The sequence below is a fragment of the Streptopelia decaocto genome (genome assembly GCF_964273445.1).
Source record: "Streptopelia decaocto genome assembly, chromosome: 15".
Taxonomy (NCBI): domain Eukaryota; kingdom Metazoa; phylum Chordata; class Aves; order Columbiformes; family Columbidae; genus Streptopelia; species Streptopelia decaocto.
Window position 1 is genome coordinate 14,042,076 of NC_138670.1, and position 26,084 is coordinate 14,068,159.

Consider the following 26,084-nt stretch of genomic DNA (forward strand, 5'->3'; position numbering starts at 1 on the left):
TACAGGTGAGCTAGACACAGGTGGGAAACCTCTACGAAACAGGCACTTGCACCACCACACAGCCAACCTGCAGAGGTGACCCAGTGCCTCGGAAGGAATCAGAGATGATCCAGGTCCCAAGAATAGTATTGGTTTAATTCATATGGGGTGAATCAAATGAAAAATATAAATCCTCTTGCTTTGGGCTCAGGGTATAACAGTGACTGCTGGGGAAACACCTTGCTCAGGACAGAGCACTGGGGGCTCTCCAGGGGGTTCTCACCCCAGCTCTGCTGAGCTGATGGAGATGGGGCTGTGGGCTGGCCAGGGCCACTCCGGAGCTGGGGATAAGGCTCTTCCAGCAAGGGGCAGAAAACATGACAGCAGAGCACCGCCATGGAAAGCTGAGATGAGAAACGCAGCCTTGTCACTAGGTGACAGGAGGAATGAGTGATGAAGGCTGGAAGACAGCCAGAAATACTCCTCCAGCTACTTTTCCTTGAGTGACATCTCAGCAGCAGCGCTAATCCTGCAGTAATCGGTAAGGACAGAGACGTCACAGAGCTGGCGGGGGGACGGCTCCCGAGCCCTGCGGTCTGGCTGTCGCACCCCTGCAGGGTCACCCCCGAGGGGCGGTCGAGGGCTGCCAGTGCCCAAGCCCAAACCAAGCCCCGAGACACGGGGAGCAGCGCTGCAGCCCTTGTCTGCTCCAGGATGCGGAGATGCTGTAGGTGCTGGGACCGAGGAGCTCCAGAGCGCTCGGCTTGTGCCGGGACTCACCTGTGCCGGGGGGCTGGGGAGGGCAGCCAGCCTGGAGAAGGGAGGACGTGAAACACAAACACAGGCTGTCTAGAGACCACCTGACATGACCCCACGTCCCCGGCCCCCTCAGGTGCTCCCTGGGGTGGGTGGGCACGGGAGAGCCGTGGCAAGCGCTGCAGCCATGCGGACAAGGAGCGATGTTGGGCTCTGAGGGGTTGTGCGTTGGAGCTCAGCTGGGAGTGAAGGGGATTTGGGAAGGGGCAACGTGCTTGAGAGCACAGGGAGCGACGAAAGGCACTCGCACTGTCCATGGGGGTGAGGGGTGTGCTTGGGCAGAGCCACCTGGGGACCCCACAGACCATCTGCGGCTCCTGTGCCCCGCTCCCCCGGGGCCGCTCTCCCAGTGTCCCCAGGGAACTGCAGCTGCAGAGCCCCAGCCCAGCTGGGACCGGGGCGAAGGAGCCATGGCTGAGCAGGTAAGTCTGCAGTGACAGCTGTGGGGCTCATCCAAGTCTCGGAGGGAAATGACTCAGCTGCAGTGTCCCCGCGTGTTGTGGTGCTGCCATCCGCGCCCCCCACGGAGCACGGGGTCAGGAGGGCGCAGACGTGGCCAGCGTTAGGAGCCTTTCCCTGTTAGCCAGGACATATCTCCAGTTCTGACAAAAAGAGAAAAAAACAGCGGTGCTGTGAGATGTTTCCCAGCGTGCGCAAGCGAATCCGCGTGGGGTGCCTGGGCGCAGAGGCACAGCCAGCCTGTCCTCACACACCTGTCACTGCAACTCTCCACAAAAATCACATGCAGAGCCTCAATTCCATATAAAACTGAGTTCAATCAGTACTTTTCTAACTTAAGACGAGCCCCTCTGGCATTCAGCTGAAAACTCTTGGAAAAGCACCGAATGGCAGGCACCTCCCTGGCTGAGCTGGTCCAGCTGGAAGGCAGCTGCCTGTTGTGTTCCTGGCAGATCTGTGCACAGCACCCTGCACAGGGGACACAGCTCCTGCCACCCCCAGCCCCCCAACACACTGTCATCGCCCCGGGGGCGTGGGGGCTGCAAAACCAGTGTGACCAGTGTCCCCATGCAGGGATCGGGGACGTGGCCCAAGCAAGGGTCCGGCTGTCCCTCCCGCCAGCCCTCCACACCCAGCACACCCGGAACCACAAACCGAACGTACTTGCCATGACGGACAAACAGCCTAAAAGGTGTGAAAGCAGCAGGAGACAGAGAGAGAAAAGACACTCGGGGTTAGGTGGCTTGGCTTCCTTTGGGTTCACCGAGCCCTGCCGTGCGCCCAGCAGCTCCCCACGCTGCTGGGCTGCCCATGAGATGCCACCTGCCTCCCAGCTGCAAACTGGGAGGCCAGCAACCATTTCCCAATGCACTGGAGGCGATGGGTGCAGCCCAGCCCCAGTCACTGGTGGCCACATGGACCCTCAATGTGCTCCCTGTCCCAGGGGAGCCTGGGGGCTGGCAGTGCTCCTCTCCCCCAGCTCTTGAAAACGTCTGCTTTTAGCCCAGATGTGAAACTGAAATGGAAACATCGTAGGGACAGGGACCCACATTCCCCTCTCAGCTCTGATTCCCACTCTAAAGGCTCCTTCCGATCTGTTACAACCTCCTGGTGTTTGTCTTCCAGCAGGACACACTCGGCACCCACCCTCTGCATGCAGGGGTGTGCTCTTTCCTGTGCAAATTCTTAAAACCCAGGTGGAGAAAAATGCACTTTTCCTATGAGCTACACCCCAACGAACCAGAGGCTGAGACACCAAGGGCCGGTGCCCTGGCACTGAGAGCTCTCTGTGTTTTGCTGTTCCAGAGGTTTGTGCACAGGCAGTGCAGCCAGTCCCTCTCTGTGGTCCCCTCTCTGCGGTCCCCTCGCTGGCTGCTGCCCAGGGTCACCCCAGCATCAGGCAGTGCTGCCTTGGTGATGTGCCAGTGCAGGTGGCAGTGAGCACCACTGTGCCATTGACTCTGTGCAAGGATTTGCATCCTAGTGTTCAAGACAAGCCCCCTGTGAGTGGGATGTCAGACTTGGAGGTGTCTGGGAGGCAGCACTTGGGGGGATGGAGTGAGAAATGCAAGAAAGGTACAGAGTGGGGAGCAGCGGGAAGGAGCTGCCCATTGGGGTCTGGCTTTGGGATTCTCAGCCCTGCCCTGCTCCCCGTGTCTGTGCTTGGCCCCTGCCCCAGAATCGCTGTCTCTGCAGGACATCTACTTACTCCACATCGCGCTTTCGGATGGTCCTGCCGGCAGCCAGGACCTCAGCCACCTTGGACACGATAGGGTCGTAGTTCATGCTGGCCACAGCCACCACCTCGTCACTCCTAGGGCCGGGCAGAGCAGAGCGGTTAGGGCAGCCCCGGGTGGCCACGGCTCCATCACCCAAAAAGCAACATGCTGGAGAGAAGCAGGAAGCAAAGAGAAACACCTGCTGCTCCAGGGCCAGGACCCATCCCCAGTGTGAGCACTGTGGGGACTGTGCTGGTGGTGTGGGACAAGAGACAGGCTCAGGCTCAGCACTGGTGCTCCAGGCTGGCGCCGCTGTGGTGTCACCGACGCTCACACACTGCTGTGGTGAGCATCACCAGAGAGCCCAGGAGATCCAGACAGCTCTGGGCACCCTGGCACCTGTTGGAAAACGCCAGCAAAGGTGGGTTTCATGGTGAATAAAACCCAAGACATCAGCAAGGATGCCAGTGTTGCTGCCATCCGGGCAGGTGATCCCTGGTCTGCTGTCCTGTGCCGAGGAAGCGGAGAAGAGGGTGGTCAGGATTCCCCTGTGGGACGGTTGTGCTGCTCCACATCCCCCTCCCGATCCCCACCTCCCCGTGGGCAGAGCGCCCACCTCTGAGCTGCTGCACAGGCACGTTCCTCCCAGAGCCCTGGGACCGCTGGGGCGGCCAACAGAGGGTCCAAACCCCTGCCAGCAGCGTGTCCCGGTCCAGCTGACCATCACACAGCCTCAGGGGCTGAGTGGGAAACAAACGAAGCCGAAGGGAAGAGATGTAAAAATGCTGAAGGAACTTTGGCTAAAGGTCAGAAGGCAAACAAGAAGGACTCTTCTGCTTTGAGGTTTGCAGAGGTCAACCTGAGCATAAATCTTCAAAGACTGAATTCAGGAGATGACTCATAAATAGATAACTTAATAAACAAACAAGTTAAAGATCAGAGAAGGTGTGTGGGTAAGACATGAAACACTGGTGATATTGTTGAGTAAGCACCCAACAAATTAAGATCTGCTCTTCAATCTGCTGCCAAAGAGCTCTGTAACAAACAGAGCAAAGAGCAGCTGGGGGGAAACATGTGCCTGATTCCCAGGAGAAGGAGAGCAGAAGAGACGTTTTGGAGGAAACTTCACCTTCACAGAGCCATGGCAGTTGAAATCATCTCTCACAGCTGCCCCACAAAGCCATGGGGTAGCTCCATCACAGAAAACTACCTGTCACAGAATGCTGTGATTCCTAAATAAGCTCAGTGCTAATAAGGGAAAGCAAGACAGAAACAGAGCAGCGGTCTGGCTTCCCCATTTGTGGGTGAGCACAGGAGGGCAGAGCAGACCAGGAGCCCAGAATCTTCTCCAGAACCACCGGAGCTTGTCCTCAGCTTAGTCCACACCAACTAGACCCAGAGATGGACTGACACTGGCCAGGCTCCGGCATGGGTTGCTGCTCCATGGGAATGGCAGCAGGAAGGGGCAGCCACAAGGCTGCGAGGAGCTCTAGAGCAGGACTCGGATGTCATTGCAAATCCCGTCCTGAGCCTCCTCAGCTCAGTGCAGGGATGTGTACCTACAACAGAGGGCACTTCTGACAGCCTGCAGATCTTCCACCCAGAAGACAATGTGAGAAAAAGGAGTCGTGGACAGACATCGATGAGGAATAAATTCACACCAGAAAACAGGCATCTGTGGCAGGCAGCATGGATAATTAACCATCCGAGAAGATTACAACATGTGCATGTGTCCAGCTGAACTGCCTGCTGGGCTGTCACATTCAAAGGCTGCTGCTGTGATTTGGAAGAGCTCTTTGCTTTCTGAGCCTGCCTCTGCTGTGGTGTCTGATGTCCTGCTGGATGTAAATGAGGACCTGCACCCTCCCCAGGCCAGGACAGCCCTCCCCAGGATTTAACTCCAATGATATGTGTAGGGACTGAAGAGTTTTCTTTGCAGGAGACAGACAGTCTTCTTCCAAGACACTTACAGCAGTACCTGATGGTACTGCAGTGCAGATTTTGTCTTCTCCTGTTGGTCTAAGTTCAGAAATGCAAACTGCCCCATCCCACTATGAACCACCGCCTGGGGAGACCCTACAGGCAGTTCTTGACATCACACGGGGCCTTGGCCTTGGCTGCTTCATCATTGCTTGATGCCTCTGGTGCTCAGCACACAACGGGGACTGAGGCTGCAGGACTCCTGGGAGGTTCTGCAACACCTTCACACCACACGGACTTGAAGCTTCAGTGGTTTCCTGTGGGTTTGGTTTCCTGCCAGTTCCCAGCCGGGAAACACAAAGCAGTTGGGGACCTATCCATCAAAACCAGGGGAATGTGTGCCATTCAAAGCGAAGAAATAACCAAGGTGTGCAAAGGAAATAAAAGGAATATGTAATCCCATCAGACACCCACTGACTGAGCCTCAAGCCCAACCACCGCCTGACATAACCAGCCAGGAAGGAGATGCAGCCCAGACATTTCCATCAGCAAGACACGGGGCAGCTGGTCCTTGTGTGATGGGTGCCGGTGAGCTGGAGCATCCCCCATCAGCAGTGGGTTTTAAACAGTTTGTCTAACACATGAGGAAGCCAGGAGGGATCCTTCTTTTTCAAAAGGTCTTTAGGGGCAACAAGAGTGCCCTTCCTAAACATGGGATCTGAAGCAATCAGAAGCCTTGGCATACAGGCTGAGGGAAGATGGAGCACTGTGGACGAGCTCTGTGTCTACATGGTCTTCCCTTCCTCTGCAGGGTTCAATGCAACAAAAGTGGGGAACCGTGAAGAAGACAACCACAGCAATTCCCTGGATATCCCAAGATCCCCAAGGGTTGGGATGACATTGGTCTGTTCCGGCTGAGGTGCTTCAGCAAGCACAGTGTCCCATGGGGACACCTGCAGGTCACTGTCCCATGCACCTCCTGGCACAGGGCCTCACGCTGAGTCCTGCACAGCTCACACAGCTCTGGACAGGGATAAGCGAAAAGCTTTAATCTTCACATTCTGGGGAAAAAAAGAGCCTTATTGTGAAAGTCAGTGCTAAGGACAGGCTCCAGGAGTAGGAACCACCATTCATGCAGCAACCAAGACAGCACGTGCCAGGAGGAGAAGAGTCCAAACCTTTGGGTGGGCACAGCAGAAGGAAGCAGGAGGGAATGGCTGAGTTAGGACAGTTTCCTCAGTCCAAAAGCATTAGCATCAACCAGCAGAACTATCACCGAACAAGAAAAGGAGGAAGAAACACTCCCGGTGGCCTCTCACAGAAACGGAGACGGGAACTTGATTAGAGCCGAGCAAAGCAGCGGGAGCTGGTCCCCGCCAGCCAGCGCTCCCCGGTACCTCCAGCTCTCGGCGCAGGATGCTGTCCTGGTGCCCAAAACCCACCTCCAGGAGCTCCTCCTGGGTGGCAGAACAACACAGAGCTTAGCGGGGTCCCCCACCGAGCCCGGCACTCCCGCCTGCCGCAGCTCTGCCCCGGCACCGCCGGCCCCACGCTGAGCGCCGGATGCACCGAGCAGGGATTGTGCACCTTGCTCGGGGCTTTCCTTTTGAAGAGGCCCTACAGATGTTTAATTAAAGCAATCTGACATTTCCTTTCTAATTAGGATTGGGATAAAAAGCTAAATGCTATGGTATGGAAAGGAGGAATAGAGGTTTCAAAGATTATATGCTGTAAATAAATGTGTGGCAGTGCGGCTTATGGATGCCTGACCCCATAAAGCTGCATTTGCTGCAGGCGGGGGACTGCCAGTGAGGCCAGAGGACCCGAGACGGGACAACACAATGGCTGTGGAATGGCTCTACAGGGGATGCAGCACCAAAAGTACACCCAACTCTGCAAACCACTGCAGCCAAAAAGGGGTTTTAACATTCCCCTAGCTTACACTCACTGAGCAGACTCTGTTTTAAAATGCTGCGTTAGCAGTTATGTGATTTCAATGCATGTCGAAATGTCGGGGGTGGAGGCTGACAGCCCCGTGGCTGTGGCTGTGCAATGTCCCCAGTGCAGGGGGTGCCTTGGCACAAACCTGCCCTGTTAGGCAATCCAGCCAGAGAGCTCAGAGGTGTGTGTCTGCCAAAGGCCCCTGGGTGCTGGTGTGTGCTGGAGCCCATCGTGTCCAGCAGGTTTTCATCCAAGGTCCACAGGCACCAGGAGAAGGAGGGTGCGCGCTGGGGACCTGGTGGCTCATGCCATGGGGTGACAAGGTGAGCCCCGTGCCCCTGCAAGCCCCATGGACACATCCAACTGCCAGGCTCCACCCGCAGTGATGGGGGCAAGCAGCCACCCCTGGGGAGGTGGAGGTGGAGCAGAGACGGTGAGGGACATCAGGCAGGGGACAGAGCCCCAGTGACACGAACTCTGCAAAGCACCTGAAGAAATCCCCTCCATCTCCAGGCATGGGGAGGCTCCACGGCCATTGAGTTCAGATTGGGATAGGACAAAGGCAACAAAAGAATAAACAGCAGCAAATATTTTGGGGATAAATTAATGATGCAGTCTTGCCAGTCTAAACAGCCAGCAGGGCTCAAGAACAGCCAAGGCAACACATGCTGACTGCCAGTGCATCTCAGGAAAGTGTTCCCAGGCAGGCTCCTAGCCTGGGGAGAGCTGGGTTTCACTACGGGTGTAACAAAGGCTCCTGAACTCTTGCTAATCTTCAGTTTCTAATAGAGTTTTTTGAGCTTAATTTGTTAAACTGTGATGTTTGAGCTTCCAGTCCAGCCCTGGTCACAGATCATTAACACAGTGATAAGATGGGAAGGAAATCCTTGATAGGAATTGCCAGCAACAAATTGATAGAAGCCATTATCTACTCCCAGATATTCTGTGAACAGACAAAGTGCTTACACCTGGCAGAGACATTAGGTCTAAAGACCAGGTTAACTTACTTTATGCTTAGCACATTCTTTCTCTATGGCCTTTCATTAATGTCCTTCAGCCTTTGTGTCCAGAGAGGAACAAAACTAACTGGTAGAAGCTCTGGCAAAAATATTTTACAGCCTAGAAGGACATGCTTAGACAAATGCCTATGTAGGGATGTGGAGAAGAAAAACACTTACTTGGTATAAAATGCCACAAACTTCAGTTCATCTAAATCTCCCTGAATGACAACGTCATCGAACCCTTCCCCATGGCCTGGAATGTAGAGAAGAAGTGGATTCAGCAATAATTTCTCTGGATCCAGCCCCTAAGACAGAGCGTTTCAGTGCAGAACCACACAAAGAGCATCCTGCAGTCACTGAGAGATGAGCACTGGAAGATGGGGTACTGAGAAGCACCCCTTCTTTCAGAGAGGTGCAAGTGCAGAGAGACTGTTTGTACTGGACCCTCTGGCCCTGCACCCCATGCCGTGAGCAGACGGGTTTCGGAAGAGATACCGGCCCCCTCAGGAGCCAGGCAGGGCAGCGGGCGGGGGGCAGAGGCTGGTGCGGAGGGTCCGCAGCAAGGGGGGCGGCTGTGGCTTCCCCTCCGCCAGCACAAAGTGCAGCAGCCGTGGGGAGCCCCATACCTGCGTATCGGATGCTCTTCCCGAACATAGCAGTCCACAGATACGGGACTGTGCTGATCTCCACGCCATGGGCCAGCATGTTCAGCGCGGCTACACGGCCTGGAAGAGAGAAGTGGCAGATTAAGTGAGGAAGCTCCACGCCAGAGCAAGCGTTGAGCTCTGCCCTCTGGTCACAGCATGGCATTGACATCGCCAGTCCCAAAGTACAGGGAAGCCAAGGCCTTCTGCACAGGCTGACAAAGACCCATACTGCAACAAGCACCAACGAGGCAGCACATCACATCCTCCAGGGCTGGGCTGGGGCTGCTCCCGGCAGCGCGGCTCCCGCTGACACGTCACCTCCGCCAGCAGGACCGATGTTTCAGCTCAGCTTCTGCGGGGTGACAGGGCTGAGAGCTTCATGAGCTGCCACCTCAAATGGGGAAGGGATGGATAAATCCCTGAGGGCATGGAGACTGTTAGGGCATGGTCCTGGCCACGGGGGCATGGCTGGATCAGAACGATCCAGAGGCTGTGTCCAAAAGTGAACAGGTGTGGGTCCAGAATCTCCCACCCAGGGCACCCACCTACTTGGAGGTCAACCTCCCCATGGGGTTGTGGCCTCGGAAAGCTCCAGGGCAGCTTGTCACACCAGGGTTTCCAGGCTTGCTGGTGTGAAGGGGAGAAAGGTCTCAGCCCTGCAGCACAGTCCCGGGCCAGCCTGGCAGCGTGGGCAGCCCAGCCGGGGATGTGAGCCTGAGCTGGTATCAGGATGTGAGCTCCTCAGAGCCCCAGGGCAAGGGGATGATCAGGCTCCTGCAGTCACTGCAGGTGCCTGGGAGCACATGGTGTTTGGGAAAGCCCATCCCCGGGCATCTGGTTTTGTAATGAGGCATCGTTAGGCAATGCACATCGAGAATGCTGACAAATGAAAGCGTATCAGACAGGGTAAAATACATGTGCATCAAAAGGTTTAGTACAACTGCCCGGCTTCCCTACTGGCAGTTGTCTCATTCTCTCACTAGAGGGTTTGGAAATTTCCCAGGAATCTGGAAAAGAATTAAGCAATTTGCTGTTGCAAAGTGAAGCACCTACCATGCATATGGGCCATCTGCCAGTGAGGGACGTTCACCTTCTTATTATTCCTCAAGGCCAGTGGGAACGTGACAGCATCACCAGCTGCGAAGACTCCAGGGATGTTGGTTTGCATCATCTGCAGGGGGGAAGCAGAAGTGCACGTGGATGGGGTTTGCACCCTACAGCAAACAGGGACTGCCTGAGAGCCGTCACAGTCCCTAGGGCATGGGGACAACCTCTGCTCGGCTGTGGGACCCCCAGGCAGATGGGATATAACATTCTCCACTTTCAAAGTGGATCATGCAGGCAGGGACCTGGAGCATCCTTCTGCCAGTGGGTTACCCAGTAAAGCAAGACACAGACCGGTGTGCTGGAGACCCCTTAGAAGTTGGCATCTGCTGGAGTTCACAAACAGAGCCTGGCTCATTGCACGCATGAGCAATAAGCGCAGGGGCAGGTGGGAATGAGCCCCCACAGCAGAGGCAGCCCCCCAACATGCTCCTTGTTCATGGCACACACCACCCAGCAGCACCAGCACTGCGCCCATTGGAGTCACTGGTGGTGGAAGGGAAGGATGAGATCCTTTGTGATCCTTGAAAAGATGGATCTTTCTCCATTTCTTTTCCCCCAGATATCCCCACCATTCCGGGGTGGATCTGAGATGGACCCAAGCCCCAGCACCCAGGGCTGTGATTTGCAAACCCCTCACTTGCAGGCGCCCCCAGGCACCCCACCGTGAGGCTCCCAGCACCCTGGCAGATGAACCGTCCCTGCCACAGCAGTTTGGAGCCCTGGGGAAACTTGGCTTGGAGGAGCCCCTGGAACAGCCCCAGCTCCTCCTGCTCTCCCGCTGGCAGGGTCTGCCCCATGCTCACCTTGTTGACCACGATGAAACCTTTGGAGTCGATGTTGATGCCGCTCTGCTTCAGAAAGCCCGTCGCCGGGACGGCGCCTGTGGGAGAAGGCAAGGGCTGCTGGTACAGTAGCCAGGCGGCCCCACAGCCCTGGGGCCAGCAGGTCCCCCCACAGCCAGGACAACCCGTCTGCCCCACGGCAAAGGCAGCGGCTGCTCCGGGAGCCCCCGTCCTCCCACCCCCTGGCCCTCCTCCCCCCTCCCGCTGTCCCAGCCACCAGCGCACTGCTGGAATCTGCCCATCTCCTTTTTCTAACGCTTGAAGATAATTTTCAATCCACTTCTCTTTTACAGATATTTGGAAAAAAGTATATTTAAAAGGGAGTCCCCAGGCTTCCAAAGGCAGGGCTCCTCTGCCTCCCTTACAGTGCGTACTTTTCCTTCAGCCTTCTTTTTCCTTTTTTGATTTTTTTTTTCTCTCTAGCTTTTGCAAATCAGAGTAGTCCGCAACTTTGGAAAAGTTACAGTGTGAGAAAGTGTTTGTTTTTTCTTCCTAAAGTGTAAAGGAGACAAATAGCCTCTTCTATGGCAGGGACAGGAACAAAAAAGCCAGAGGAAAAATAAATCAGTTTGGAGAGTCTTTTAACAAAAAACAACTTCAGAGGATGAAATTGGTTTCAACTTACTAAAACCTTTACTATTTTCCAAATATATTTTCAGTTGCATTTTGGGGTGGAGGCTCTAGAGCTGCTGTGTCCCCACCAGCTTCCCCTCTCCAAGCAAACCCGCACGGCAGCGACAGCCCTTACCCACACCGACCACGCAGACATCGGCGCGCAGGACCTTCCCGCTCTTCAGCACAACCTCCTTCAGCTGCACGGCACACAGGGGGACACCGCAGTTATTTTGGGGACACAAAACCCTGCAGCAATAGCAAGCCAAGCTGGCAGCTCGGTTTATTTTTGACATGTGAGTTGACCATAATTCCCTATAACAGCAACATGAGGAGGGTGGGAGCAATGAAACTGCCCCACACACTGTGTCTGGAGTGTGTTTGCTCCTGGGAGCTAAATCCAGGGACAGGAATTTCAGGGGCTAGGAAAGGGTAGAGGGCAAAACCCCAGAGGCGAAGTGAACGGCAGCCCCGGGGGGCTGCTGGGGCCCCTGCCCGCACCCTACCTTGCCCTCCTGCTCCCGCAGCTCCGACACCTCGGTCTGCATGTAGAACTTCACCCTGTTGCTCTCAAACATCTGGAAGGGTGACACAGGACAGAGCAGGGACATCAGGACCCCCAAACCGCCTCCCTCCTGCTGTCCCTGAGCCCCTGCCCTGCTCACCCTCAGGGCTCCCCCCAATCCACCCGGCAAAGGGGGTAGGCACCACCTCCATCCCCCACACATGCCCAGAAGACAGTGCTCTACAGTGTATGGACCATGAGAGGGAAGACACAGCCTGTTTGTTCATTCCAGTGACTGCTGTCACCACAGATTTATCGATTAACAACAAACGACAGTAAATGAAATAAGGGAAATGAGCAGAACCCACCCTCCCACCAAAACCACCACTCCCCAGACAGGAAAGCAAGGTCACCTTCATGACAGCACGGCCAACCCTCTCCCCGAAGAACTTCTTGAAGGGGACTTCCTCCAGCTCCACCACAGACACCGAGTGGGCCCTCTCCGTGAGGTAGGCGGCCACCTCCATCCCTGGGGAGCAGGAGCAGCTTCAAGCAGCCGTGGGACCACCCCAGCGCTGCCCGCGCCCCCTCGTCCGCTCCGGGCTGGGGAGCTTGGAGCCACTCTACTGGGAGATCTGGGGTGCCACCACGGCTGGCCGCCACCAGGGACCACACCTGGGATTTATAATTTACGGTGGTTGGTTCTCAGACAGAAGAGGTTTCAAAGCCCAAGGGCTGAACTGGCCGTATCAAAGCCCCAAAGTGCCCCGGGAAGCCGCAGCGCCCGGAGGCGCAGACCTCGATGGCAGAACTTCCTCCCTCGCTGGGACTGTCTCAGCAGAGGCACGAGCTGCCGGCTGAAAAACAGCCCTGTGACTTTAGCTCTTCTCTCCAGTAAGAATGGGACAATTTTCATGCTGGCAATTTCATGGGAACTTTCACCAAGACATTTTCTACCTGTGGGGTTTTTTTTGGAGACTGATCTTTTTGATGACCTGCAGTTTAAAACTGGCACCACAATCTACATTTTTCTGCAGATAGGATTGATTGAACCTTTAAAACAGGATGAAAAACAAACGCCAAACACTTTATAATAAATTCCCTGACTAATAACCATTTATGCTGAAGGCTTGCAGGACCCACAATAATTTTGTTTTAACCATATTAAACAAAAATAAGAACTATCAAAGAAATTACAAGGTTTTTCCAACGTATTTGAAAATTTCACCACCCTGATGAAAAGAGAAACAAACACACAGGTTTTCACCTAGCAACACAGCTCTCCCAACTGAAGCCAAACCTGCACTGACACACCATATTTGAAACCACACAAGCACCAGTACTGGACTCGCCGTATGCTTTTTGGACTGAGACAGCAGCACCTGTGTCCACACAATGTGAACAGCACAGCCTCTGCAGTAAAATACTTCTCTCCAGGAAGGAGACGTCCTTACCACCCACCTGCAGCTGGAGGTTGGACAACCCGAGGTCCAGTTTAGGGGGGGTTACCTATAACTGGGCAGCAACAAACAGGGCAAGGGACCGGGACCATGTGCAGGAAGCCAGGGACAGGTGAGACCGGACACCGCAGGGCGAGCGCTCACCCAGGAAAGATGCTCCCACGACAACCACGTTCTTGCTCGTGGCCAGCTTCACCACACGGTTGGCATCTTCGGGCGTCCGGATGTTGAAAACATTTTCCACCTCCTTGCCTTTGCAGCTGAGAGCTTTGGGCCTGGAAAACACACACTGAGGGTGACACAGGTGTTTTCCCTGACTTTGTGGCGGTAACTGGGACTGCAGATTTCCTTTCCGGGCTCCGGCAGCATCTCAGCTTTTCTTTCTTTTATCTTTCTCTGGGCTGGAGATGTAACATGGGAAAAAATGCTGTCGGACAACATCCGGATCACAAGCACAATCACTGGCACAGCAGGGGCTGCTCTGCGCCCACCCCGGCCCCATCCTGGCCGGGAACCAGCTCCCTCCTGGGGTGGGTTCTGCTTTGCAGCTTGTGCTCTGCTGCTGGCATGTGGTAAAACTTTCAGAAGCTTAATCGGACATGGAAAACTCACTCTGTCCTCCAGCAGACGCTGTGGAGCCATATATTGAAAGTTTCATAAGCCCCTGCAGATGCAGGTTCCACTGTCCGTTCCTTGGGGCGCGCTGCTGACACTGTAGCAGTTCATTCTTGTCCTCCCCATGCACTTACTGGAGCCTATGCTTTTTCAATATCTGGCCCCTGCATGCCTGACTCCCATCTGGAAATGGGACAGACGATCTTAAATAATTTAGGTACCTTAAAAACATTTACCCAGTGCACCCAGAGCTTGTGCATAAGGATTTTGAAATTATTGCCAAAGGCTTAATCCTCTTTTGAACCTAATTACTTGGCTGGTGCAGACGGCATTTTGGCTGGGGTGCTGCACACCCGGCACCAGCCGCTGGTGCTTGGTGGAGCTGCGGCTTTATCTGTGCAGGGGGCTGCAGCACCTGCTCCGCGTGCCCTTCCCACACAATAAATTGTGCAAAGGCTGCGTTTCTCCTACTTTATTTTGTCCCTTGGCATTAGGAGCACAAGGACAGGGAGCCAGGATGCCTCATTTTCATCTTAAAGCACCCACTGAAAACAAACCAGGGCAGCACTCCCAGGGCGCTGGGGCGGTGCCGGTCCCAGGCGATGCCCTGTGCCCAGCAGCAGCCGCGCGGAGCAGCGCGGGCACTTCGCCTCTGCCTTCCCTGCGGCTGGAGCAGGCGTCAGTCTGGAAAACCTCCTCCTGGGGCAAGTCCCACAGGGGGGTCTGTCAGGCTGGGGCAACCGCAACACCTATTCGAAGCTGCAACAGAGAAGCATCAAGCTTTCATTGCCAAGAAAGATCTTAAAGGTGGGCAACAAATGGAAGACAGAAATTCAGATGGATGAATTATCTGATGGACAGGGTTGAGTAGTATTGAGGGGTGACAAGAAGAGCAACATGGCAAAAATGACCTCCAAAAAACTAAACTTCAGGATAATTCAATTTTGGAGGCTTTTGTTATAGAAAATATGTTCAAGGCATTAATTTTAATATTCTATGAAGGCATTAATTTTAATATTCTAAGATTATTAACTCAGTGGTAATTTCATGAGTCTCTCTATACACTTCTTGCTCTTCCCCCAGGGAACAGCACAGCCTTAGGGGGCTGCTGGCAAATTCCTCCACCTTTTCCAGTCTCTGGTTTCTACCATTTTTTTAACATAGCCAATAGGTGCTCCTTCTCTTGCAGACAAATTCAGTGTCTGAATTCAACCACTGTGTTTGACCCCTCATCCCCAGGCACAAGCTCCTCACATTCTCAGATAATACAGTTTTCCCGATCTTTAAAATGTTTGTTCGTAGCTTACGTGTTTCCAGTTGCTATCAGCAGCTTGTTGTATTCCATCTTAAATCCATCCTTGAACACAGCTGTCTTGTTCTTGATATCCATAGCTGCAACCTGAAATCATTCCTAAATAATGTTAAGGGATGAAATCCCAGATGTTCTCTAAGACTCCAGCCCAGCCAACTTCTCTGTTAGATTTTAGTTGCCTGAGGTCCTGTCCACAGCTTAGTCCACCCAGACCTTAAATATGCCCAGCTGACTTTTCACAAATTTCCCAGTATAAATAAAATAATGGGGAGAAATGCTGAAACCATCATTGTCTGTGCCACGCGCAGGCTGACCAGAGGCCAGTTGGTCACCCCAGATCCACATGAGGATGCTCCAAATGGCAGGTAAGAAATTATGGTTACCATGGACTTTGCACAGGGTGTCCTTCCCACCACGGGAAAACCGCATTAATTGTGGTTTTGAGCAACCACAGGCAACCTGTGCCCTGGGGCATAAAACTGGGCAGCTGGGAGAGACACAGCGTTGCTGCAACAGCATCCAGCGAGCCGAGAACAGAGAGAGCGGCCGCATTTCCTAAACACAGCCGTGGTGTCCCAGCACACAGAAGACACCATGCAGGTACACGTAGGACTCTCCTTACCTGCATTTCGGTCAGGACTTCGATGTCATACGTGCGGAAGAACTCCTTGGGGCGCAGCGCGATCTGCTCCGGGTGGGAATCCATCGACTGTAAAAAAAGCCATTTTTCTGTCAACTGCTGTGTGTTGAACAGGCAAATGGAGAAATGCCTGTTACCAACAAAAGTCAGCAGTTGTCTGAAGTCGGTCCTTATGGCATGGGCTGAGTTGCTCTATAGGGGCTGGAATCAAAGCCTATTCAAGTAAAAGTTGTCACAGGATGCTGCACTGGGCTCTGGTTCCCTTCTCTGCCTGCTCAGCACAGTGGTGGCATCGACAGGACTGCAGTGAGTGCTTCTGGGTGTCTGCAAAGCAGCTCTGAATGCAGTTCCCCGTAACACACAAGTTCAGAGAGGCAAAAGAAAAGTCCCATTATTTGGAAACCAACCAGCTGCTTTGGGAAATGGAAGAAAAAAGACCAGTAAGAACTATCAGGATTATCACAGCAAGGGCAACGCTTCCAAAAAGACCTGAGTTAATACAAGTTCCCTCGAAAGCCAAAGCAGGGGTGTGTGGCACATATCTGCTTATCTTAACTGGCATGTGCAGGTTCTTGTCCTTCTCAGCTTTCCTTGGTCACTCGGGTGAGACCTACACACAGGGTTGAGCTCATGTTCGAGCCTGAGCTCCTCTGTCCTTCTAACTCTGTGGCCACAAGCCCAGACACAGGCTGGGGACAAGCCGAGCCAAGTGACCCATGTGCAGGCTGCTTCGCGCTCCAGCGCATCCCTCCTGCCCGCAGCACCGTGGGGACAGGCATGGCCACACACGCCATGGTCAAGCCCTGCAACATATCACACAGCACCGAGCAGCAGCATTGTCTGCCTGCACCACACAGGCACAACGTTTGAGCTTGACCCAAGAGGGACAGGGGATGCAGGAACCACGGGCTTTACCGTCTGTCCCCGGGGATGGGTGTGCAAGGCTCTTCTCCCTGGAGGTGGCTTGGTCAGGGGCTGGGACGAGCCCTGCAGGACACTGCCTCACTGTGACTTCAGATAACCCTGTACTCAGAAGAGACCCGTATCTTAGGACCTGAGGCAGGTGCAGGGTCATACGGGTTTTACTGCAAATTCTTTAAACACCCAACGTTTACAGAGAGGAATACCTGACCCCACGGCACGGGAGCGGTGCCCCCATGCCGGTGCACAGGGCGGGCAGCACAGAGCTGTGCACAACCACCACGGGTTTTGCTGCTGCTCAGTGCTCCGGAGACAATAACAAGGACATTGCAGCACACCAGGGAGCTGGTCATTGTCCAAAGGGGACAAAGAGGAACAGTCTGCTGGGACCTCAGGATGGATTGATAACGGGTGTTCAGCAAGGCAGAGGAAGAGCAATGCAGGTTTGGGAGGCAAGAAGTCTGCTGCTTACAGCTCCACGTGTTCCTCCTCTAATGACTCTTTCCAGGGTTAGTCCCACTCATAGTAGGATTACAAAAAAATCTCCTTTTTTCCTAGTCTGGTCCAGAATATTCTGCCTCTCTTCCATGGGCTTTGTGCACCTTCCAAAAGCACCTACAGCTAGAGGTGTTCAGTGAAGACTTCATCAAACCAAGCATAACATCTCTGCTGTGTGAGAAGTTCTTGCTATTTAATGGGAAGTGAAAAAGGAAGTTTAAGACTCACATGGTGGGGATAAGTGTTTCTGAGAGCTGCCTGGCTGGGACTGGGAGCTTCTCCAGGCTCCCCAGCACAACCTCTGTGGCTCTTGGATGCAGGTTTCAGCCAGATGCTCCTCGACCAAGCAGGTCTTGTCCAAGCACAGAAATGGCTTGAATGCTCTCAAAAGCCACATGCATATTTGCCTGCCTTTGAAAATCAGTTTGCCTTGGAGCTGGAAGTGGAGTTAAATGCTGTCATTGCAGAGTACCAGATCCCACAGATAAGCATCTGTGGGAATACATATAGGGGAATATATATATATACTGGCTATATATATATATACTGGCTATATATACATATATATATATATATATATATATATATATATATTCTTATGTTATCTCTAAACCTCAAGACCAAAGGCTGCTGTCCAACCTGAGTTGCTGTCTGATAGCAAGTAAGGCCCAAGTATCAGTAATAAAAAGTTGGATTAGAAGATCATCCTGTGTCTACAAACTGGAATGCAAACCGGGATGTGTGCCAGAAAAAGTGACCTTTGCACTGTGATCAAGATATCAGGTTGTGATGGTGACTGATAATCATAATAATTACGGCACGGTAAGAACCATGCACTAATAAAAAAACTGGTAGACAACACAGTTTTTTCACATGCCCCGTTTCATTGCCCTAAAGATTTTGGTCCAGAAACGTAATAAGAAGATCCACCCAGGCATAAGCTGGCCAAGACAGCTACTGCTAGACCTATGAAGAATGCCTTTGTTTCTGTGCTGGAGTATTCTTAGTTCAGAGTTCATACAACTTTTGTGTTTCATCTTTCAGTCACCAAGAGAAAAGAAAATTCAAGGGAAAAGAGAGACAGGATGAATAAGGAAGAAGAAGCACGCTGCTGCAACAAATAATGGTGGAGAAGGGTCTTAGGGCAAATTTTAAAACTGGGGAGGAACATGACATACCCAAGGTGATACAAACCTTACTGAGCTTTGGTCTGTCGTAGGGCAAGTGTCTGTCCATTGTGCACATCACAATCCTGTCCGAGAAGCCCTCCTGGCGCAAGGTCTCTGCACAGACCAGTCCAGCAGCCCCTAAGGGAGAAGGAAAATGGGGGGCAGCCACGTGTATGGAGCATTTGAAGGTCCGAACCCTTTGCCCCTGAGCCCCACCAGGGCTGACTCCAGAAGCACCATCTCCACTAGCCCTGGCCTTACTTCACAGCCCTTCCCAAGTCCAACAGCAGCTGTCACCTGCACGGGCAGCCGGTCGAGGTGGACGCAGCAGGCAGGGGGAGGGACCCCCTGTCCGGAGCATGACAGTCCTCTGGGGGACTTGCCTGTCCCTACACTCACACACACGCACCAAGGGCACACGTGAGGAGCGTTGCCAGCACCCGCACACCTCTCACAAGCCTGGGGAGCAGGCGGCTGCTCAGACCCTACACTGCCCTGGTCAGGGAAGGGTCTTGCAGCTTCTCCTCTGCACACTCAGCTCCTGGGGAATTTACAGCTGAACACGGAGGACATGGAGCCCTCCCCTCTTCATGGCTGAAGTAACGGTTTCATGCTCCACTGTAGAGGATGTTGCATGCAATTTCTTTGAGTTTTTTTATTTATTTGTTTTTAAACATAGAAAAAAGACTAAATCAAACAAAAAGCTGCCTTGGGGTGTGCTGTTCCCCTGCAGCCAGGTAGCCTGATGGGCACACTCCTTCTTCCCTGGCCAAACTGGTGATACTTGAGAGTTCAAGTAAGTTCTGAGTCTCTTCTCAACCCACGAAGCCTCACTCAATGAGCATTGTAAGGACCATGGTTTCTGTAATGCCAATGAAAGACGATTGACCCGGACAGAATCATGGTTTGGTCCATCCACAAAAGGCTCCTGTTGATGGAGGCAAGGGACAGTGGACAAAGGGACAGGTGGGTGGCCACCCTGTGCATGGTGCCTGGAGCACACTGAGCCAGGACTGATGCTGCACTCATGCCAGGGTGACCCTCACGTGAGCCAGAGGCCGTGGTCTCTTGCCCTCAGCTCTGCTGGGCATGGCTGGATCTCAGTCCTCGATGTCGGTCTGGATGAGTGGTCTCTTCCCAACACTGCTTCCTCACAACCCCAGCTTTGAAATCTCCTTTCCCATCCACCAGAACAGATCTTGGTCTTTAATAGACCTCTAAATTCAGCTGTTCAAGCCTGAGAAAGTTCCTTCAGCAATGTGTAACATTGCCTGTTGAGTGACCTTGCTGAGGATTTTGATGGCTGTCCAGCCCTGCTGCACCCCAGGACAGCCCAGCGGACCTTGCGGAGCAGCAGTGTCACAGCCCAGCTTTCAGACAACAAACAGCAGAGACACAGGCAAGGGAAAAATGTGGCCCAGCAGTGAGGGAAAAGCCGGCCAGGCTGGTTTTCCCCTCTGCGCAGACTGCGCAGACTGCGACGGCAGGAGCAGGAGATTGCTGGTGACCTGGGAGCTGTGATCAAGTGAGAACAACCCCTGTTCCCTCCCAGCCCCAGCTCCAACACTGGGCAGCTGGTGTCCTCCTACCACCATCTGTTTCTCCACAACATGGCCCCGGGCAGCGTCCAACCCATCACAGAAACAGGCAAACTCAGTAGGTGGGATCCACCCCATGAGGCTTTCTACAAAAATTGCATTATACAACGGGAGCTGGGACAAGAGATAAGAAAAGCTAGCTTGGCAGTTTTGCTATTCCATGCAGGGATCTGATATTTTCTGAGAAGATGGAAGAAGTTATCTTAAGAGAAGCACTTTGAGGTGAGAGCTTTGCAGCTGCAGGCAGCTGCAACGGGACGAGACAGAGATGTGCAGGGTCCAAGAGGAAAAGGTGTATCCACATAACGGGAACATCTGAGGGGACTTTACACATATTGGTTGTGGAAATCAGGGACTACTGATGTATCTAGGGAGAGTGCAGAGGAAAGAGGGTTCAGGGCACCCACTGCAGAGGACTGTGACAGGGAACAGCAAAGCTCTACAGACCAGAAGCACAGGGCACCTTTGGACCATTAGTATGTAGAACAAAAAGGACCATGAAGAACCTCTGGACACAGGAGGGGTGCCAGAAGATGCATGGTACACAGACACCCTGCTCTCTGCACACCCACCCGGGAGAGGACACACATGGCGGTCCCAGCACGTGCCACCCGATACCTGCACCGATGATCAGCACGTTGGTACTGCTCAGGTTATAGTTACTCAAGGAGATGCACTTTGCCATCATCTTTGTCCTCCTCTGTATCTGAAGAGCCTATGCCACCAATGAGAAGAAGAAAAGTCATTATCTTTTCTCAGCTTTAACCTGGGTAGCCAGGCAGGAGTTGGTTCCTTTCCAAACAGAGCTGATGTCTGGGCTCGAGACGGAGCACAGATGACCTCTGTCCTCACCGTGCCACATTCAGACCCAGCAGACAAGGCCAAAAGGCTGGTGGAAGAGGTCTGTTTCCATGGGAAAATTAAATTAAAAGTTGCTTAAGGAAACAGGACAAGTTCAGACAAACACTTGGTAAGACCTCCTGAATCCACAGACACCCCAGCTGAGGTGTCCGGCAGCTGCAGGAGGCTGGGGGAGCACAGGCAGGACGAGGGAGGGGACACTGCACCTCTGCCCTGCTCCACTCGTGCCTCTGCACAACTTCAGGCTGTGCTTGAGACAGGACCGGGACAGGTGGACCCGTGTTTAACCCATGTTGGATGCTCACGTACCCTCCTGTTCAGGTACTGCTTCTGCCAGGGAGCCCACGGAAAAGCATTCCCTCCACCCCATGCCCACAGAGCAAAAAGCAAAAGCATAGGTCTTGATTTTGGGATGTCAGTGGCTCCTCACCTGCTTGCTTGCTCGGATGTACACCTTCTCCTTCTCGATCTTCACCTGAGGGTGACAGAACAGCAGTGGTTTGCAGGACAGTGAGCACCTCCAGCACGAAGAGAGTGATTACTGCCTCTGTGCAACAACCAGCGAACAGGGCAGCGATCTCACCAGGTCTCCTGCAAGAGCGTCTCAGGCCATGGCAGGGCTCATGGCAGCTCAAGACTGTGAGATGTTTCCTATCAGCTACGCACTGGTGGTCAGTGTAAAACCTGATTTCCACCTCAGGCTTACGTCTGGTTTCTCAGTCCCACCCCATTCCTGCTCAAGAGACCTCCCAGACTGTGCACCTCCATCCCGGGGGACCAGGAGGTGTCTGAAGCCCATGGGTGGATGCAATGAGAGCTGCAGGGAGGAAGGAGAGCTGTCTGAGGCGATGCTCTCCACAGGCCGCCCAGTATGTGCATGAAAATTGTTTGCTCCACGCTTTCAAAGAGCATGTTTATCCCCCTGCAAACAGCCATTTTGTGGATGACACCAAGCTGAATGCTGTGGTTGACATGCTTGGGGGACAGGATGCCCCACAGAGGGACCAGGACAGGCCCATGTGAACCTCCTGAAGTTCAACAAGGCCAAGTGCAAGGTCCTGCACCTGGGTCAGGGCAACCCCCAGATTCAACGCAGGCTGGGGATGAAGGGATGGAGAGCAGCCCCGTGAAGAAGAACTTGGGGTTCTGGGGGATGAAAGATGACATATGAGCTGGCAACGTGCACTTGCAGCCCAGAAGGCCAATTTTATCTTGGGCTGCATCCCCAGCCCCACAGGGAGCAGGTTTGGGGGGATCCTGACCCTCTGCCCCACTCTGGTGAGACCCCCCTGCAGTGCTGATCCAGCTCTGGGTCCTTAGCACAGGACACACACGGACCTGGTGGAGAGGGGCCAGAGGAGCCACAGGAATGACCCGAGGCTGGAACAGCTCTGCTGGGGGACAGGTGAGAGAGCTGGGCTGTTCAGCTGGAGAAGAGAAGCTCCGGGGGACCTTAGTGCGGCCTTTCAGTGCTTAAAAGAGGACTGATAATGAAAGATGGGGACAGACTTTTGAGCAGAGTCCGTAGCAACAGGACATGGAACAATGGTTTTGAACCTAAAGAGGGTAGATTTAGATTGGACATAAGGAAGAAATTTTTTACAATGAGGGTGCTGAGACACTGGCACAGGCTGCCCAGAGCAGCTGTGGATGCCCCATCCCTGAAAGGGCTCAAGTTCAGGTTGGACGGGGCTTTGAGCAACATGATCTGGTAAAAGATGCCCCAGCCCAGCAGTGGGGTTGGACTAAGTGATATTAAAAGGTCACTTCCAATCCAAACCATTCTGTGATTCTGTGATTTCCCCAGCTGCTGCAAGAACGAAGGTCTCACCTGGAACCTGGGTAAGCTGTCCAAGCCAGGAAAGTCCTCTATGTCGCCTGTGCTGATGTTGAAGCAAGCTCCATGCCAGGGACAGCGGACTCTTCCTTTGGACAAAACCCCTGCACAGAACATGGCAGAGCAGAGTCGGTGCTGCCCTGCAGCTGCCTCCCCCCGCCCGCCGCCCGTGGAGATCGAGCTGCCGTGACCTGGCCAGGGCAGGGGTGGCAGAGGCCAGGCCTCCCGCCTGCTGTCCCAGTGGTGGTGGATCCCTTCGCTGATCCACATTGTGGACACCACTGCTGAGTGAGGCTGGCCTCCTGAAGATCAAGGTTGCTGCCCAGGGTCTCCTACAGAGGCAGGAGCTGTGCTGCTCCACATAGAGCAGCTTCCAAGCCCAGACTCTGCAAGCACACCCCTGTGGTACTCCTTCTTTACCCAGATGTGTCACCTCTCCTACAGGACCTACAGCACATGTTGTGGACCTGGATGGTCATCTGCATGTGGGACTGGTCCAGCCATTTGGGACAGAGGGTGAACACAGTTACCAACCGGGATCCAGTATGAGGGAGGCCATCTAAAATGCCCTCGCTGACGGTCCCTTCCAGCGCCTGTGAGCGCAGGTCCAGAGCTGCCGGCTCTGGACTAACCTCGCTCTGCAGCAGGGCCTGGGGCTGCAGTCTCCAGGAACCACCTTCGCAAGCCTTGGAAACACCTGGAGCAGGCAGCGCCTCAAACAGAGCACCACTTACTTGGAACAAGTATGTTCAGAACAGATCCTGACCCAGCAAGGAGTCTGCAATACCACCAGGAAAGCACGAGGCATGCCCAAAGCCACAAGTAGACTCCTTGCAAGTGCTTGCTCAGAGGCTGCTGCCTTGAACTTTGTCTTTTCCTGCTCCAAAGAGCTGGCTCACAATGCTGGAGCAGAGCAAACGGCTACAGTTTGGCCACACCAAACTGGTCCTGAGCTTGCACCTTTGCTTGCCAGGGCAGAGCCGTGCCACGTCTCATCTCCCACCACCTGTGGGGACACAGAGGCAGCCCCTGCACTTGTGCAGCAAAGCCTGTATTCCCCAAGGAGATCCCTGCGCAAGCAGCCAGTCTCCGGGATGCACCCGCAGGTCTCTGCGAGGCAGGTGGGCTCTCCCCTCCACTGGACACCAGAGCAGCGTGGGGCTCTTTGCGCTGCCCAGCGAGACACAGGCTCCAGGCGAGGGGCCGAGACCATGGCTGCGGCTCCTGGCCCTGCGGCTCCTGGCCCTGCGGCTCCCCGGCTGCTGCGGCTCCCCGGCTGCTGCGGCTCCTGGCCCTGCGGCTCCCGGCCCTGCGGCTCCTGGCCCTGCGGCTCCCCGGCTGCTGCGGCTCCCCGGCTGCTGCGGCTCCCGGCCCTGCGGCTCCTGGCCCTGTGGCTCCCGGCCCTGTGGCTCCCCGGCTGCTGTGGCTCCTGGCCCTGCGGCTCCCGGCCCTGCGGCTCCTGGCCCTGTGGCTCCCGGCCCTGTGGCTCCCTGGCTGCTGCGGCTCCTGGCCCTGCGGCTCCCGGCCCTGCGGCTCCTGGCCCTGCGGCTCCCAGCCCTGCGGCTCCTGGCCCTGCGGCTCCTGGCCCTGCGGCTCCCGGCCCTGCGGCTCCTGGCCCTGCGGCTCCCAGCCCTGCGGCTCCCCGGCTGCTGTGGCTCCTGGCCCTGCGGCTCCTGGCCCTGCGGCTCCCGGCCCTGCGGCTCCTGGCCCTGCGGCTCCCAGCCCTGCGGCTCCCCGGCTGCTGTGGCTCCTGGCCCTGCGGCTCCCGGCCCTGCGGCTCCCGGCCCTGCGGCTCCTGGCCCTGCGGCTCCCAGCCCTGCGGCTCCCCGGCTGCTGTGGCTCCTGGCCCTGCGGATCCTGGCCCTGCGGCTCCCAGCCCTGCGGCTCCCCGGCTGCTGCGGCTCCTGGTCCTGCGGCTCCTGGCCCTGCGGCTCCTGGCCCTGCGGCTCCCCGGCTGCTGCAGCTCCCGGCCCTGCGGCTCCCCGGCTGCTGTGGCTCCTGGCCCTGCGGCTCCCAGCCCTGCGGCTCCCAGCCCTGTGGCTCCCCGGCTGCTGCGGCTCCTGGCCCTGCGGCTCCCCGGCTGCTGTGGCTGCCCAGCGCTGCCCTGAGGGCTCTCCTCAGGATGCTCTGATGTCTTCCCCGGGATCCCACCTCCGGCAAGCTGCCCCTGCCCCAGTCCGGGTGACGCATCTCTCCAGCGTGCACCGGGGCTGGCGCTGCCTACTGCCATCACTCAGACCCTGGCTGGGGACCTGCCTGAAGCCCATGCTGAGAAAAGGACAGGATGCGTATTTTTAAATGACAAGATGGGAAACCACTGTACCTCATCCCATGTCATTCAATAACACCAGCAACATTTCTTTTTGCTACTGAAAGGATCCCATCAGCTCGAAGAGCTTCGCCTTCTCCCACAAACAAAATTTGATTTACAGGGAGCTGTGGTTTTGTGAGGTTTTTTTAAGGCTGAGTAGCCTGGAAAATCAAAAGGTGATTTTTTTTTTTCTCTTTAAGACTTTTTTTTTAACTCTTCAGTGCCTAGGAGGTGATAAATATAACTATATGAGAAGCCTCATACAATCGGGCTTTGTGTGGGGACAGTGCTGCAGCTGTTTCATACCATCCAAGAGATCTTCAGCTCCAGCAAAGCCAAATTTAATGGTGCCTGTGCTGTTCTGTTCTTCAAAGTCATGCAAAGAAGCCCCATCCCTGTGACCAGCAGTGCTAAGCTGGGGTCACCAGCAAACCGGACCTGCAGCAAAGTGCTCCCAGAAGTTTTGTGCAACCCCAGCTTTCTGCTCATGCCTCCCTTGGTGAGAAGATGCTGGGACGATGCTGAGCGTGCAGTGTGGCAATGTCTCATGCCTGTGCAGCACAGCTGGATGATCACTGACCTCTCTTTTGCCAACACTATGATTCCCTTGGTTTGTCTCCTAGGATATGATGCAGACTGACCTTTGACCAGTGGGGCCCCATAGTGGGGGCACTTATGTCCCACGGCGTGGAACTCGCCACCCTCCTTGATCAGCAGAGCCTTCCCGCAGCCCAGGTCCACTTCCCGCATCCTGGGGAGGAGCAGCACAGAAAGCGCATGGCAGAGTGTCTGCCTGGCAGAGGATGCCACCTCCTCGCCCTGCACCCTAGCGCTGGTCCCACCAGCCTCACCCCACCTCCAGCTTGCTCACCACTGGCTCCAGGTGACTTAGAGTAGGTCACTTCTGTCACCGAGCCAGTTTTGGAGGTGGCTCTGCTGCTTCCAGCCTGGGACACATCCAAGCTGGGCCATTGAGCAGCAGCTTCTTTATCCATCACTATTCCAAGAGGTGGCCCAAAGTACCTCCCCAGCTGCCTGGAAAGTTCCTGGTGGTCTCCACCCAAGTCCAGGGGGTCAGAATAAAGCTTTTCAGAAGTATGGGAGCAAGAAACCAAACTGCTTTTACTGTGACATCACCTCCCCTCCTGGCCCCAGTGGTTCAGCAGGTCCCTGCCAGGCTTGTGTTCATTCACTCAAACACAACATTTCTGAGACTTGAAAATCAGGAGAGGCGATTCGGATCCTTTGGGGTCTGTATTGCCTTGGGGTCTGTCTCCCTGAACCTCAGGGGTTGTGCTCTGGTCCTGGACACATC

At 54.8% G+C, this 26,084-nt stretch overlaps 1 protein-coding gene across 2 annotated transcripts in view; it reads right to left on the bottom strand.

The window, feature by feature from the left end:
* Window positions 1-1,357: 1,357 nt before the first annotated feature.
* Window positions 1,358-26,084, bottom strand: part of AIFM3 (AIF family member 3) — a gene marked incomplete at both ends in the record, with an annotated part of 36,307 nt that continues 11,580 nt past the window's right edge. The window contains 18 exons of one of the 2 annotated variants that reach the window (XM_082066304.1): window positions 1,358-1,397; window positions 1,918-1,938; window positions 2,963-3,067; window positions 8,012-8,087; window positions 8,461-8,559; window positions 9,535-9,652; window positions 10,392-10,468; window positions 11,179-11,242; window positions 11,549-11,620; window positions 11,961-12,076; window positions 13,152-13,282; window positions 14,930-15,021; window positions 15,557-15,643; window positions 18,188-18,300; window positions 20,379-20,475; window positions 21,052-21,096; window positions 22,453-22,562; window positions 25,411-25,520. In XM_082066304.1, coding sequence (XP_081922430.1) covers window positions 1,358-1,397; window positions 1,918-1,938; window positions 2,963-3,067; window positions 8,012-8,087; window positions 8,461-8,559; window positions 9,535-9,652; window positions 10,392-10,468; window positions 11,179-11,242; window positions 11,549-11,620; window positions 11,961-12,076; window positions 13,152-13,282; window positions 14,930-15,021; window positions 15,557-15,643; window positions 18,188-18,300; window positions 20,379-20,475; window positions 21,052-21,096; window positions 22,453-22,562; window positions 25,411-25,520 — 1,573 coding nt within the window. The remainder of the gene's footprint in view (window positions 1,398-1,917; window positions 1,939-2,962; window positions 3,068-8,011; window positions 8,088-8,460; window positions 8,560-9,534; window positions 9,653-10,391; window positions 10,469-11,178; window positions 11,243-11,548; window positions 11,621-11,960; window positions 12,077-13,151; window positions 13,283-14,929; window positions 15,022-15,556; window positions 15,644-18,187; window positions 18,301-20,378; window positions 20,476-21,051; window positions 21,097-22,452; window positions 22,563-25,410; window positions 25,521-26,084) is intronic. The other variant, XM_082066305.1, reaches the window with a different exon arrangement.